The sequence below is a fragment of the Coregonus clupeaformis genome, chromosome 17, assembly GCF_020615455.1.
Source record: "Coregonus clupeaformis isolate EN_2021a chromosome 17, ASM2061545v1, whole genome shotgun sequence".
Lineage (NCBI taxonomy): Eukaryota > Metazoa > Chordata > Actinopteri > Salmoniformes > Salmonidae > Coregonus > Coregonus clupeaformis.
The window spans coordinates 5309795-5323772 of record NC_059208.1 but is presented as its reverse complement, the minus strand read 5'-3'; the positions used below and the strand labels follow the sequence as shown (position 1 = coordinate 5323772).

At 43.4% G+C, this 13978-nt stretch overlaps 1 protein-coding gene across 1 annotated transcript in view; it reads right to left on the bottom strand.

Moving 5' to 3' along the window:
* The window catches only part of LOC121586510 (partitioning defective 6 homolog gamma), a 48740-nt gene extending 39896 nt beyond the window's left edge, over positions 1-8844 (bottom strand). Inside the window, exons 1-2 of the mRNA XM_041903244.2 lie at positions 8477-8844; positions 4183-4405 (exon numbers count right to left, since the gene is read on the bottom strand). Coding sequence (XP_041759178.1) covers positions 4183-4405; positions 8477-8551 — 298 coding nt within the window. The 5' untranslated portion in view covers positions 8552-8844. The remainder of the gene's footprint in view (positions 1-4182; positions 4406-8476) is intronic.
* Between the last annotated feature and the right edge of the window lie 5134 nt (positions 8845-13978).

Below are 13978 nucleotides of genomic sequence, written 5' to 3'. Positions count from 1 at the left end.
CCAGAAAATCACATTGTAGGATTTTTAATGATTTTATTTGCAAATTATGGTGGAAAATAAGTATTTGGTCACCTACAAACAAGCAAGATTTCTGGCTCTCACAGACCTGTAACTTCTTCTTTAAGAGGCTCCTCTGTCCTCCACTCATTACCTGTATTAATGGCACCTGTTTGAACTTGTTATCAGTATAAAAGACACCTGTCCACAACCTCAAACAGTCACACTCCAAACTCCACTATGGCCAAGACCAAAGAGCTGTCAAAGGACACCAGAAACAAAATTGTAGACCTGCACCAGGCTGGGAAGACTGAACCTGCAATAGGTAAGCAGCTTGGTTTGAAGAAATCAACTGTGGGAGCAATTATTAGGAAATGGAAGACATACAAGACCACTGATAATCTCCCTCGATCTGGGGCTCCACGCAAGATCTCACCCCGTGGGGTCAAAATGATCACAAGAACGGTGAGCAAAAATCCCAGAACCACACGGGGGGACCTAGTGAATGACCTGCAGCGAGCTGGGACCAAAGTAACAAAGCCTACCATCAGTAACACACTATGCCGCCAGGGACTCAAATCCTGCAGTGCCAGACGTGTCCCCCTGCTTAAGCCAGTACATGTCCAGGCCCGTCTGAAGTTTGCTAGAGTGCATTTGGATGATCCAGAAGAGGATTGGGAGAATGTCATATGGTCAGATGAAACCAAAATAGAACTTTTTGGTAAAAACTCAACTCGTCGTGTTTGGAGGACAAAGAATGCTGAGTTGCATCCAAAGAACACCATACCTACTGTGAAGCATGGGGGTGGAAACATCATGCTTTGGGGCTGTTTTTCTGCAAAGGGACCAGGACGACTGATCCGTGTAAAGGAAAGAATGAATGGGGCCATGTATCATGAGATTTTGAGTGAACACCTCCTTCCATCAGCAAGGGCATTGAAGATGAAACGTGGCTGGGTCTTTCAGCATGACAATGATCCCAAACACACCGCCCAGGCAACGAAGGAGTGGCTTCGTAAGAAGCATTTCAAGGTCCTGGAGTGGCCTAGCCAGTCTCCAGATCTCAACCCCATAGAAAATCTTTGGAGGGAGTTGAAAGTCCGTGTTGCCCAGCGACAGCCCCAAAACATCACTGCTCTAGATGAGATCTGCATGGAGGAATGGGCCAAAATACCAGCAACAGTGAGTGAAAACCTTGTGAAGACTTACAGAAAACGTTTGACCTGTGTCATTGCCAACAAAGGGTAAATAACAAAGTATTGAGAAACTTTTGTTATTGACCAAATACTTATTTTCCACCATCATTTGCAAATAAATTCATAAAAAATCCTACAATGTGATTTTCTGGATTTTTTTATTCTCATTTTGTCTGTCATGGTTGACGTGTACCTATGATGAAAATTACAGGCCTCTCTCATATTTTTAAGTGGGAGAACTTGCACAATTGGTGGCTGACTAAATACTTTTTTCCCCCACTGTATAATGCAATTTGAATCAATTTACATTGTGCCAAATTTTTTTATTAAAAGTTACAACTCACAAGTTGAATTATTAATAACCCTATGCAGCCATTATCAGCTTGAGCTACATTAGAAGTGGTCATGCTAGAGCTGGTCTAAAGGGGAGGCCTGACTACGGCCGCTTCCACAATGCCTCCCTATTCCCTATAGGGCCCTGGTCAAAAGTAGTGAATTATATAGTGAATAGGGTGACATTTCGGATGCAACCTAAAGTTCCACCACTGCAGTACCAGGGAGGCCAGACAAAGCTCCACCACTGCAGCTCTCTGACCCAGAGGTAATGTGAGTGACCAGCAGGCTCCACATGACTGGACAGCTACAATCACACCCACACATTGTCTCAGGCAGGGAGCCTGAATACAGGCCTGCTTTCCACTACTCCTAGACACAAACTATTTTTTCCTCTGTCCTCATACTCCTGTTGTATCTTCCAAAGCTCCCGAACTGTAACATCCATACACTAGAATAGACAGTTCAACTGTTTCTGCTCTATACGTCTACAGGACAGTCCTAATAATGTTCCCGCTCCGTGACCAGCTTACTAGTCGAGGCCACAGCTTCCTCATCTCTGCACTTTATTAATCATTAATTTGCAAACAGACATGGCTCCAGTAACAGGATTAGTCAATTATTTAAAAGACAGAAGTAAATTATTCCAATCTCCCTGTTTTACAGGAAAATACTGTATAACAGCAGGTGGAGAAAGATCCTAGAACCCGCTCTTCCTCAGTCTGATGTTGATCATCCTACAACCTCATAACTCACTGAACAATGAAGAGCACAGGCAGGGTGGGTGAAAGCCAGCTGCACTGATGCATGTGGCTACTGACTGATCCCTCTAAACTAACGACAGGCCTGGTTACCGGTCAGAGAGAGAGACAACCTTGTAAAAGCAGCAGCAAGGTCTCCACACTCACACGGGGGAGGGGTTTGGGGAAAGGTATGGGGTGGGGGGGGTGAGTTCAAATTAAACCAGGAGGAAGTGGGGCCTCTGCAGGGCTCTTCCAGGTTCAGTTCCCCCTGGACACAGATTAGTCATTACCCAGAGATCTGAGGGTCTTAGTGGGTCCCGGGCGGAGGGGAGAAGTGCACCTGTACAGCAGCACATCAAATGGGTCCTTGTCATGGCAGTGGACCATGGAGGTGATCTACTGACCCCCCTACCCTGGCCCCGGGGGCCTCGTCTGACTTTATGTCTCTACTCTGATTGGCTGGGTCAGAGGTCATGTGGTGGGAGAGAGAAGACTATAAACTGACAGGCAGTGAGGGGTTCTGGGCTGTGGAACTCCATTGTCAGGGACATTTACCTGCTCTGTTCAGTCTTATAAACCCATTCCAGAGTTTCACTCAGAGAAGGGTGTTTTGCATAAGGAATATCCTTTCCAGCTTTCTCGAAAAACAGAGAGAGGGAGAATGTTTAAGACTGTTGCTGTTGTGAGCAGTATTGTTGTCTCTGTGAGGTTAGGGTCTAGTTAAGTGCTTGTTCGGTCAGTCTGCGGGTCCAGACGCCCCCATACTGCATTAGAATAGGATCAGTGTGATCAGAGTCGTGACGCTGAGTCAAACTAATGTCTCTGTGTGAGGCCCTGAGGGAGGCCTGTTCTAACTACTGACCGTCTCTGGCAGAGGCCTGGATTGTTCTCCGGGTGGTCAGGAGACGCTTGGATAGCGTGACTGACGGGAAACCTGTGTTGCTTGTAGGCTGGTACTACCCAGCGCTAGTCATCACAGGGGCCTTTTACTCACAGATACACAGGCAGGAATAGGCCTCAGTATGACTAGACGTTAGAACAATGGCCTCCAGTAAGGTTCAATTCACAGCTCCTGAATGTTGACTCATCTCCAAAGTAATTACAGTGCGAATTCCCCTAAATACTACTCAAGCTTACACCATGAGTTACAATGCAATAAGTTCACCTTCCCTGCTGCACACATATGAATACTTTACTATCCTTACTTAACTCTTCATAACAGATAGCCTAAAAAACACAGGATTCAACTTTAACTTTGTTAGGAGAGGCTGTGTATAATCTTCTTTCCTACTGGAAAGACAAATCCTTTGTGTAAGCAATGTTTTATGATAACACCCCGCTTTGTTCAGCCTCTTGTATTACAATCATTGGGAGTATTGTCATAACACGAACTGTAGTAGTATGTAGCGGGACAGTACACCAGGAAACACAACACAGCCAATGACGTGAACATTCCACTGAGGATTTCACATGAAACATGATTGGTGATGGATTCATTTGTATGCTGGGGCTGCAGTCGGCTCCCCTTCACAGGCCTTGTGTATATGGGGGGGGGGGGGGGTTCAGTTCAGCCCTACACAGTGAGGAGCCTCTCATTCAAGCAGGGCTTTTGTTCTCAGTAATGTCTGGCATGTCAGAAGACGCTCCCATCGACCTTCTTTCTATTGGCTGCATTCGCCTGCAAGCATTTCCCTTTTAGATAGCAAACAGGACTGACCCATCACACCCACACCCACATGAAGGACCAGCAGTACAGGACAGTCACCCCTCAGTGTGAGGTAAACAAAAGGATCCCGACAGCTAGTGATGAGAAAACAGACCCTATTCATTATATAACCAATGATTATGTAGAAGAAAACTATTGTTTCTGATAGAGCAAACTGCAACACCATATTCGTGTAGCTCATCCTCACCTTGTCTCTGAATGAAGACCCGGAGCAGTGGGTGGGCCGTAGACACCGCCTTGCAGAAGTTGTCGTCATTGTTGATTGGCAGCAGGTCTCCATGGATGTCAGCGTAGCCAATCATGACCTCCATGTTAGCGATGCGGTGAACGTGCATGATGAGCTTATAGAACTCCTCGAACTTCCCCGGTTTGAAACGGTCCACGGAGAACCGCCGGAACTCTGCTCCATACTGCAGGGACAACACATAGGGATGACTTAGCAAGACAGCTGCTTGATGAAAGAGCACAGCACTGAACCCAGTTTGAGTCGACCTTATACTTGAATCTCAATCTAAATCGATCTGGCCTATAAACATATAGCAAGACATAAGAGACCTTAGTGGAACAGAGTCTTAAAATGCTAAGTAATCACAGGGTACCAAGATTGAGGGATGAGACGGGTTCTTATTATGTTAACATGTAAGGGTGACATTTTCAGCACACTAAACATATTGTAATTATGAAGAGAAGTGATTCACAACTGTTTCACATTGTTCTCTAATCTAACACCAAGGTTAGATGATGTTCAGCCAAAACATATTGGCAGACAGACACAATATTCCTTCAAGACGTCTAAAGAAGGTGATTATTCTGAACTTCACAGCCAGTCTAACCAAAATAAAACTATTTACACAATGTAATGCTCATACAAGCGATTTGAAAGCTTTCATCTGAGAGTATTTTCATCCATATCGGGTGAACAGTTTAGAAATTACAGCACTTTTTGTACATAGTCCCACCATTTTAGGGGACCAAAAGTATTGGGACAAATTCACTTATGTGTGTATTAAAATAGTCAAAAGTTTCGTATTTGGTTCCGTATTCCTAGCACGCAATTATTACATCAAGCTTGTGACTCTACAAACGTATCATTTCAAATCAAAAGAGCTGGAGTACAGAGCCAAAACAACATCAATATTGTCACTGTCCCAATACTTTTGGAGCTCACTGTAGTCCACTACTGTTGATCAAGGCCTCTGGTCAAAAGTAATGCACTTGCACTATATAGGGAGTAGGGTGCCAAATGGGAAGCACACTTAGACAAAGGAACAATGCAGGTGAATGAGTCAGCAGTAAACAGGCCTATCTGGATGAGATGACGCCAACAGACAAAACAGTTAAGGTCAGAACAACATTTACTTCTGTCTGAGCAACATTATATGGGGGTGGACAAACTGACTGAGCTTACACACACACACACACACACACACACCAAAGTTCTCTCAGACAGGAGGCCAAGAGGCGTGAATGTCTGTACTGGTGTGTCAGTGTGTGTGTGTGACTGGACCACCATGGAGAGCAGCTGGGGTGACCCAGGGGTCACAGCTCTGGTCATGTGACTGACGTGGCCAGTAGAAACTCTATCACTGTATGCGTGGGCACTGGGCCTGCATAACACAAGCTAGGCTTTGTCTCTGACAATAGCACTATCACATTACAACAGCAGTGATTTGTGGATGGTGGCGCACTGTGCTATGGTGCGGTAATTATCTGCTCAGAGAGGAAGGCCTGCTTACAGTCTGTCCTAGAGGGAGGCCTGGGTTAGACTGCTGGGAGGTCTGTGTTAGACTGGGCCTGTCATGCAGTCTGTCATTACAATGTGAAATATCATCTGAACATGTTGGTGAGGCAGTGTGATGCCAGGTGTGTTATCCAACTTATACTGATGCCAAACACGAATAAACATACACACAAACGTACACACACAGGCAAAGTCATACACGCGCACATCAAATGAAACCTCAATATAGCAATAAGTGATGAGTTTGTGACAGACTGTTCTCTCTCAGCTTCTGGGCTAACGAGGTCTTGTGAAAACCAGAGTCATGTTATGATTTTATGAAAAAACTAAATAAAATTGATTCAAAAACAGAATCCTAAAAGTGCTAGATATGTTAGCTGTTGAAAAGTAGAGGTCAGTGTATTTTTTTTCTGTTTCAGTTGAGTAACGTGTCAGTTTCAGTATGTTACTGTGTCATCCGTGTGACTGAGCTGTTAAACCAGCCTGTGTTTTAAACATGAACAGGGCCTAAAGGGTATCAGCCAGCTACAAGTCTAGACAAGACCACAAGCTAAATTTGAATCTGAAAATAATACATCACACTAACAAAGAGTACCTCCTCCTCTCTCACTGGAGAATGTTAACAGGTCCAGACAGGTACAGACTGACAACCGTTAGGCCTACACACTGACTGACATTGATGGAGGTTAGACTAAGTTTGCTAATGGCTTCTCTGTCTTATCATGTTTCTAAACTACCCAGCCGACCTACGGGCAGTTTTGCATGGAGTGCAGTTTTGCATGGAGATGCAAATTCCAGTGGTTGAGAGATTAACCATGATCGGTGCGGGAGGAAGAGGGTGAGGTAGATACTGTCGGGTGAGAAGACATGCTACAGTACCATCTTATGACATCTCTACAGAGAACACCTGGCGCTGAGACAAACCAGCCCGTTGCAACACAATTCGTCTTTGAGAAGCCCTGTTGTTCTAGTCTGGTCTGTTGTAGTCTGGGGTTATCAGAACAATTCCTCTGAGAACAGGTACTCATCCTGGGTCAGTGAGAAACAGGAACTAAAACCCTTTATGACATCACTAAGAGACTGATACCGACTCACTCCTTCAGTGGGGAGAGATGGTGCCTGACTGATGTCACACTCCAACAGGCCTGAATAGAGTGGTGATGGTGAGTAAGGTTGTTGTGTCACTAGAGGATAACACTGGTTGACTCATTACAACAGCCAGTTCTGTGATGACACGTTTAGTCCTGCCCTACCTAGCCCAACCCACTATTGCTCTTGATGACAAGTTTCTCCTAAAGTTTCCTCTCCACCTGTCAGAGGTTGTTTTAAACACACAACACCCAAACAAAACTTTAAACTAACCCTCTGCTAGGGCTCCTAAAAAAGGGCCTCATTTCACCACAGATCAGCAGCATTCCAGCACCGGTATGAATTAGTGAGGCTAAATACTAACTCTGAATTAGAGCTGAATACTCACTCAGCCCTCTGAGATATAGAGGGGATCGGCTCTGCAGTGGGTGGGCATGGTGCCATGATGCACTTCACCAACGAGAGCCTTGAGCCTTCAAAACACTGCCAGCCACATTACTACAAAGATTATACAACCTGCCTAAGAAGGGTAGAGGCTGTGAAAGCCACCTGAGGATACACTAGACTACATCAGCACCAGCTCCATCCTAAACCTTATATGAGATGAGGAAAGAGAGGAATGATGGAGGAACATAACCTGAGCAACAGATATCATAGTAGTAAAAGAATATACTATCAGTACAATATATTGATATGTCAGGATGGAGGAAGGACACGACAAGGGCCAGTAGTGACGACATCTAGTCGTGTGAACTTATCTATTCCACTAAAACAGATTCAACGGCACATTTAGTCTTATCACCCTCCAGTGTCTGTTGGTTGGTAGGCAACTGGCACACACTCCAGACTTAGAGTGAGGTTTACAGTGTGAGGGGAGGAGGTAGTTTCACACACACAGAGTCAACAGACACCCAGCAGGTCAAGAGATGCTTGTCCTAATAACTAAAAACACTACGTCTTGTTTCTAGCCCACATTGATAGAAGACTCAATTGTTGTTTTGCAACAATGAGAGAGCATATTTGTGTTACAATAACTAAATAAATCGGTGTTAGGACTTGTATTGGAATGTTATTTGGTTGAGAAATCACGGCTATAATCTTGTAAAGTCGGTTGGTGTATTGTGGTGTTATTGAAATCAACACGCTGTCAGTGTCAACTGTTACTTAGCAGCAAAAAGTATTCATATGTCGACGGCTACTCTTGCGAACCAGGAGTCTTTCTTTAGAATAATTAACACATTTAATCGACCCTTCCTCATTGCAAAACTCGTTTTTCTAGAAAACCTGCCATGGCATCAGGATTCGCATGAATTGTCCCAATCCATGAATTGTCCCAATCCTCAGCGGTTTTTTCACTAGAAATTGGAAGAAGTTGCCTTGTGAAAATCACAGTAGCTTACAACCAATTCATCAACTAGCCAACTGTGGCTTAATTGTTGAGAGTTTGTGAGTTTTCCCATAGCATGTGGCAGGTCAAATCTAGACAAGTAGCTGTATGGTCTGTTACCTCTTCCACCACAACCGAATCTATTTTGCCAGAAACCCCATTCCAGAGCATGCGAATTAGCTTAGGCTAACTATTTAGCCTACTTCAAAGAAAATTACCATGATGGTGTCTAAATGTGTTCCATCGATAGGCTAGTCGGCTTACCTTGCTTTTCACTTCAACCGCGATGCAATCCAAATATTGCAGGGACGATTGGGATTTATTAAAACTCCGATTCATTATTGCGGTTCCAGTAAAAGTTCACGCGCTCGCCCACAGAAAAGGGGCTGTTTGGTTCTATGTCCAGTCGCTAAATCCCTTAAGTCCCACGTCGTTTAGACAGCAAAGTTTACCTACAGCTTTAGTTTAGTTATCTGACTTCCTCGGTTTGTGCTGCGGTCCGTGACGCATTGGAGAAACTTCAGAGGGGAAATAAAACTAAGACAACAAATCGGTGCCACTGACTTGGGGGAGTGAGTTTTCAGATGACATCATCGAGCTCCTGCATGAACGTTTTCAGCTTTCAACCATCCCAAAACACCAGTCCTCCAAGACGCCAGGGGACGCGATGCCATCATGGTCTATAGAAATCCATAGAAATACTAAAAAAAAAACATCTCATTATAGTTTAGCAATAAGGCCCGAGGAGGTGTGGTATATGGCCAATATACCAAGGCTAAGGGCTGTTCTTAACCATGACACAATGCAAAGTGCCTGGATACAGCCCTTAGCTGGTATATTGGCCATATACCACACCCCCTCGGGCCTTAATGCTTTATTGTAAACTGGGTAGTTTGAGTCCTGGATGTTGATTGGCTGAAAGCTGTGGTGTATCAGACCGTATACCAGGGGTATGACAAAAAATAACTTTTTACTGTTCTAATTATGTTGGTAACCAGTTTATAATAGCAATAAGGCACCTCAGGGGTTTGTGGTGTATGGCCAATATACTGTACCATGGCTAAAGGCTGTATCCAGGCACTTTCGTGTCATGCCTAAGAAGAACAGTCCTTAGCCATGGAATATTGGCCGTTATAAACTGGGTGGGTCGAGCCCTGAATGCTGATTGGCTGACAGCCGTGGTATATCAGACCGTATACCACGGGTATGAAAAAACATTTATTTTTACTGCTCTTATTATGTTGGTAACCAGTTTATAATAGCAATAATGCACCTCGGGGGTTTGTGACGCAACGCGGAGTGCCTGGACACAGCTCTTAGCCGTGGTATATTGGTCATATACCACACCTCCTCGGGCATTATTGCTTTACAGCCTAAGCATCATTGAAACTATTAAATCTGACTGAGAACAATAACCTAGTTTATAAATCATGCATCATTCACTCACTGAATAATATAAAACTGGTTTACACCCCTTTGTCCTATTTTTTCATTATAAATAATTTATAGGCTTAGTAGAGAGATCCACATAATATGCCAAGAAAGACAAGAGACACCAAGTTATTCAGGGCCAGCCATGAGGATAGAGAATTCTGTAACTGTATGAAGCAGCATGGTCATGGTGAGTGTGTGTGTGTGTGTATGTATGTGTGTGCGTGCGTGTGTATATGTGTGTGTGTGCGTATGTATGTGTGAAGCTGTGTCTGCAGGTTTACTGTCTGCATTCTGGCGGCATGGAGACGCCTGCAGAACGGAACAGCTGCAGCCCAGACCTCTGCTCCAAGCTGCGATGCTACGGGAGCATCTCTTGACCTGCTGGGTGTCTGTTGACTCTGTGTGTGAAGCTAGCTCCTCCCCTCACACTGTAAACACCACTCTAAACACCAATGTTTTTCTACTATAGGCCTACTGTGTTACCGTGTGTACTATGAAGAGACCAAAAGTGAATATCATTTCATTCTGATGAAGGCCTCAAACAGAATGTGGGAGTTAGGCCTGAAGTTACATCAGAAAAATATCCATAACTTTAAGATATTGCTATGTTATGTAGGATCTATAATAATTGAATTGTTTGAGTTCATAACAGTTTTGTCAAGATCAGAAGTGTTGCTTTGATACTAACAAAGTCTGTCAAAGTAATTTTAAAACATGAGTCATTGTTACAAATGGAGTATTATGGACTGACCAGACATAAATACATCAGATATCAGGTAATGTAGTTCATATTGGTCTGGTATTGAACCAATTGACATACTGCTAGACTAGACTATGCGTCAAAAACGACCTGTACCCAAGCTTAGACTGCAGTCCAGTGGACTGTGGATGTCATTGCACATGTGCCCATATTTTTCGGATGTTTGCACGGTCGGCATGAGGACCCAGACAGACGTTGATAAAATAGCCTTCACTACTGTCTACAGATAGTTTCAGTATGATACTATATATAGTATAAAGATGAATTTGCAGAAAGATTTTATGACTTGTGTTTGTAACAGAGTAGATTATGTCCGTCTCTCACTGGGCTCCAACCAGCAATATTCTGGTCCCCACAGCAACCCCTTCAGTCGGGCAGATTCTAATGGTGGGTCCAAGGATTATTAATAACACTGTCCATTTCTGTTCCCCATCGACTACATGTGCCACACCCTTTATACATGTATCTAAAGTAAAGTGAAAGAGCTAGACAATATTGTTAGGAAGGAGCACTAAGTCAAAGCTATCACCAGAGCAGGTATCTAGACACAAGACTACATTTAACTTAAACTAAAGATGGAAGTGTGAGTATTTTGTTACACAATTTCTGCTGCATTAGTCTACTTTGTTTATGAACTTATTATTTTAAAGTGATACTGTAATGATATAACCTTGCCTGTCATGACCAGCAGTTTTGTTGTTACTGATTCAGAGGGGTTGGGTTAAATGCAGAAGACACATTTCAGTTGAATGCATTCAGTTGTAGAACTGACCAGGTATCCCCCTTTACCTTTCCCTTCTAACCAGACCTGTAATCATCTAAACTGATATTGTTTGTCTCTTTATCCCTGGGTCTTTCTATTCAATTTCCCTTCATTTCTACTTCTGCTTGATGTTTAGCTGACCTCTCCTCTCCAGTTTACCAATTGATCAATCAAATAAACAATCTGACTTATTGCTTGTCTGTCTGTGTATCTGGACATAGTCTAATAGCTTACTAAGGGAGAGTGCTCAACTAAATCAATGCTGAAAAGTTAAATAAAGTATTCTTTCTCCCCGGAAAATGCAACAAATTTGCTCTCACCACTGGACTTTTGACAGAAGTATCTGTCACCTTTACAACCCCTGCTCTTGTGGGACTAGAAGCAGTGTCAGCTCTAGGTGTAACTGTGCTCTGTAGTAATTTTGTAGGCAATTTGCATATACTCCAGAATGTTATGAAGAGTGAATTGCAATTAATTGCAAAGTCCCTCTTTGCCATGAAAATGTATTTAATCCCCCAAAAACATTTCCACTGCATTTCAGCCCTGCCACAAAAGGACCAGCTGACATCATGTCAGTGATTCTCTCGTTAACACAGGTGAGAGTGTTGACGAGGACAAGGCTGGAGATCACTCTGTCATGCTGATTGAGTTCGAATAACAGACTGGAAGTTTTAAAAGGAGGGTGGTGCTTGAAATCATTGTTCTTCCTCTGTTAACCATGGTTACCTGCAAGGAAACACGTGCCGTCATCATTGCTTTGCACAAAAAGGGCTTCACAGGCAAGGATATTGCTGCTAGTAAAATTGCACCTAAATCAACCATTTATCGGATCATCAAGAACTTCAAGGAGAGAGGTTCAATTGTTGTGAAGAAGGCTTCAGGGCGCCCAAGAAAGTCCAGCAAGCGCCAGGACCGTCTCCTAGAGTTGATTCAGCTGCGGGATCGGGGCACCACCAGTGCAGAGCTTGCTCAGGAATGGCAGCAGGCAGGTGTGAGTGCATCTGCACACACAGTGAGGCGAAGACTTTTGGAGGATGGCCTGGTGTCAAGAAGGGCAGCGAGGAAGCCACTTCTCTCCAGGAAAAACATCAGGGACAGACTGATATTCTGCAAAAGGTACAGGGATTGGACTGCTGAGGACTGGGGTAAAGTAATTTTCTCTGATGAATCCCCTTTCCGATTGTTTGGGGCATCCGGAAAAAAGCTTGTCCAGAGAAGACAAGGTGAGCGCTACCATCAGTCCTGTGTCATGCCAACAGTAAAGCATCCTGAGACCATTCATGTGTGGGGTTGCTTCTCAGCCAATGGAGTGGGCTCACTCACAATTTTGCTTTAGAACACAGCCATGAATAACGAATGGTACCAACACATCCTCCGAGAGCAACTTCTCCCAACCATCCAAGAACAGTTTGGTGACGAACAATGCCTTTTCCAGCATGATGGAGCACCTTGCCATAAGGCAAAAGTGATAACTAAGTGGCTCGGGGAACAAAACATTGAAATTTTCGGGCCCATGGCCAGGAAACTCCCCAGACCTTAATCCCATTGAGAATTTGTGGTCAATCCTCAAGAGGCAGGTGGACAAACAAAACCCCACAAATTCTGACAAACTCCAAGCATTGATTATGCAAGAATGGGCTGCCATCAGTCAGGATGTGGCCCAGAAGTTAATTGACAGCATGACAGGGCGGATTGCAGAGGTCTTGAAAAAGAAGGGTCAACACTGCAAATATTGACTCTTTGCATAAACTTAATGTAATTGTCAATAAAAGCCTTTGACACTTATGGAATGCTTGTAATTATACTTCAGTATACCATAGTAACGTCTGACAAAAATATCTAAAAACACTGAAGCAGCAAACTTTGTGAAGACCAATACTTGTGTCATTCTCAAAACTTTTGTCCACGACTGTACATAGACATGAAATCACTGGCCACTTTAATAATGGAACACTAGTCACTTTAATAATGTTTACATACTGCTTTACTCATTTCATATGTATATACTGTATTATATTCTACTGTATTTTAGTCAATGCCACTCCGACATTGCTCCTCCTAATATTGATATATTTCTTAATTCCATTCTTTTAATTTTAGATTTGTGTATTGTTGTGAATTGTTAGATACTACTGCACTGTTGGAGCTAGGAACACAAGCATTTCGCTACACCCGCAATGACATCAGCTAAATATGTGTATGTGACCAATAACATTTGATTTGATTTATATGGCCAATATACCATGGCTAAGGGCTGTTCTTAAGCACAACGCAACGCTGAGTGCCTGGACACAGCCCTTAACCGTGGTATATTGGCCATATATCACAAACCCCAGAGGTGCCTTATTGCTGTTATAAACTGGTTACCAATGTAATTAGAGCAGTCAAAATAATTTTTTTGTCATACAGTCTGATATATCACGGCTGTCAGCCAATCAGCATTCAGGGCTCGAACCATCCAGTTTATAATTAGGCATTATACAACGGTGGGTCTAATCCTGAATGCTGATTGGTTAAAACCGCATTCCAGCCAGTGTCTATTCCACAAATGACCACCGCTAAATCTATTACCTTAAAATGCCTATTTACTCTGTTCCATCTGACTGCGCAATCCATTGTCTCATCAGCCCAGCCAGGCAAGTTATAAACTTGATCTCCACTATAAAAAGCATCTAGACATTATCTCACATTTCTTTTAGACTAACATTTAGTTTTCAACAGCATAGATTTGTATAAACCTGGCTATCTGTCTCTCCGACATTTGCAACATTGTTTCAATATTCAAATTCGATCTCCAGCTGTTGTCACG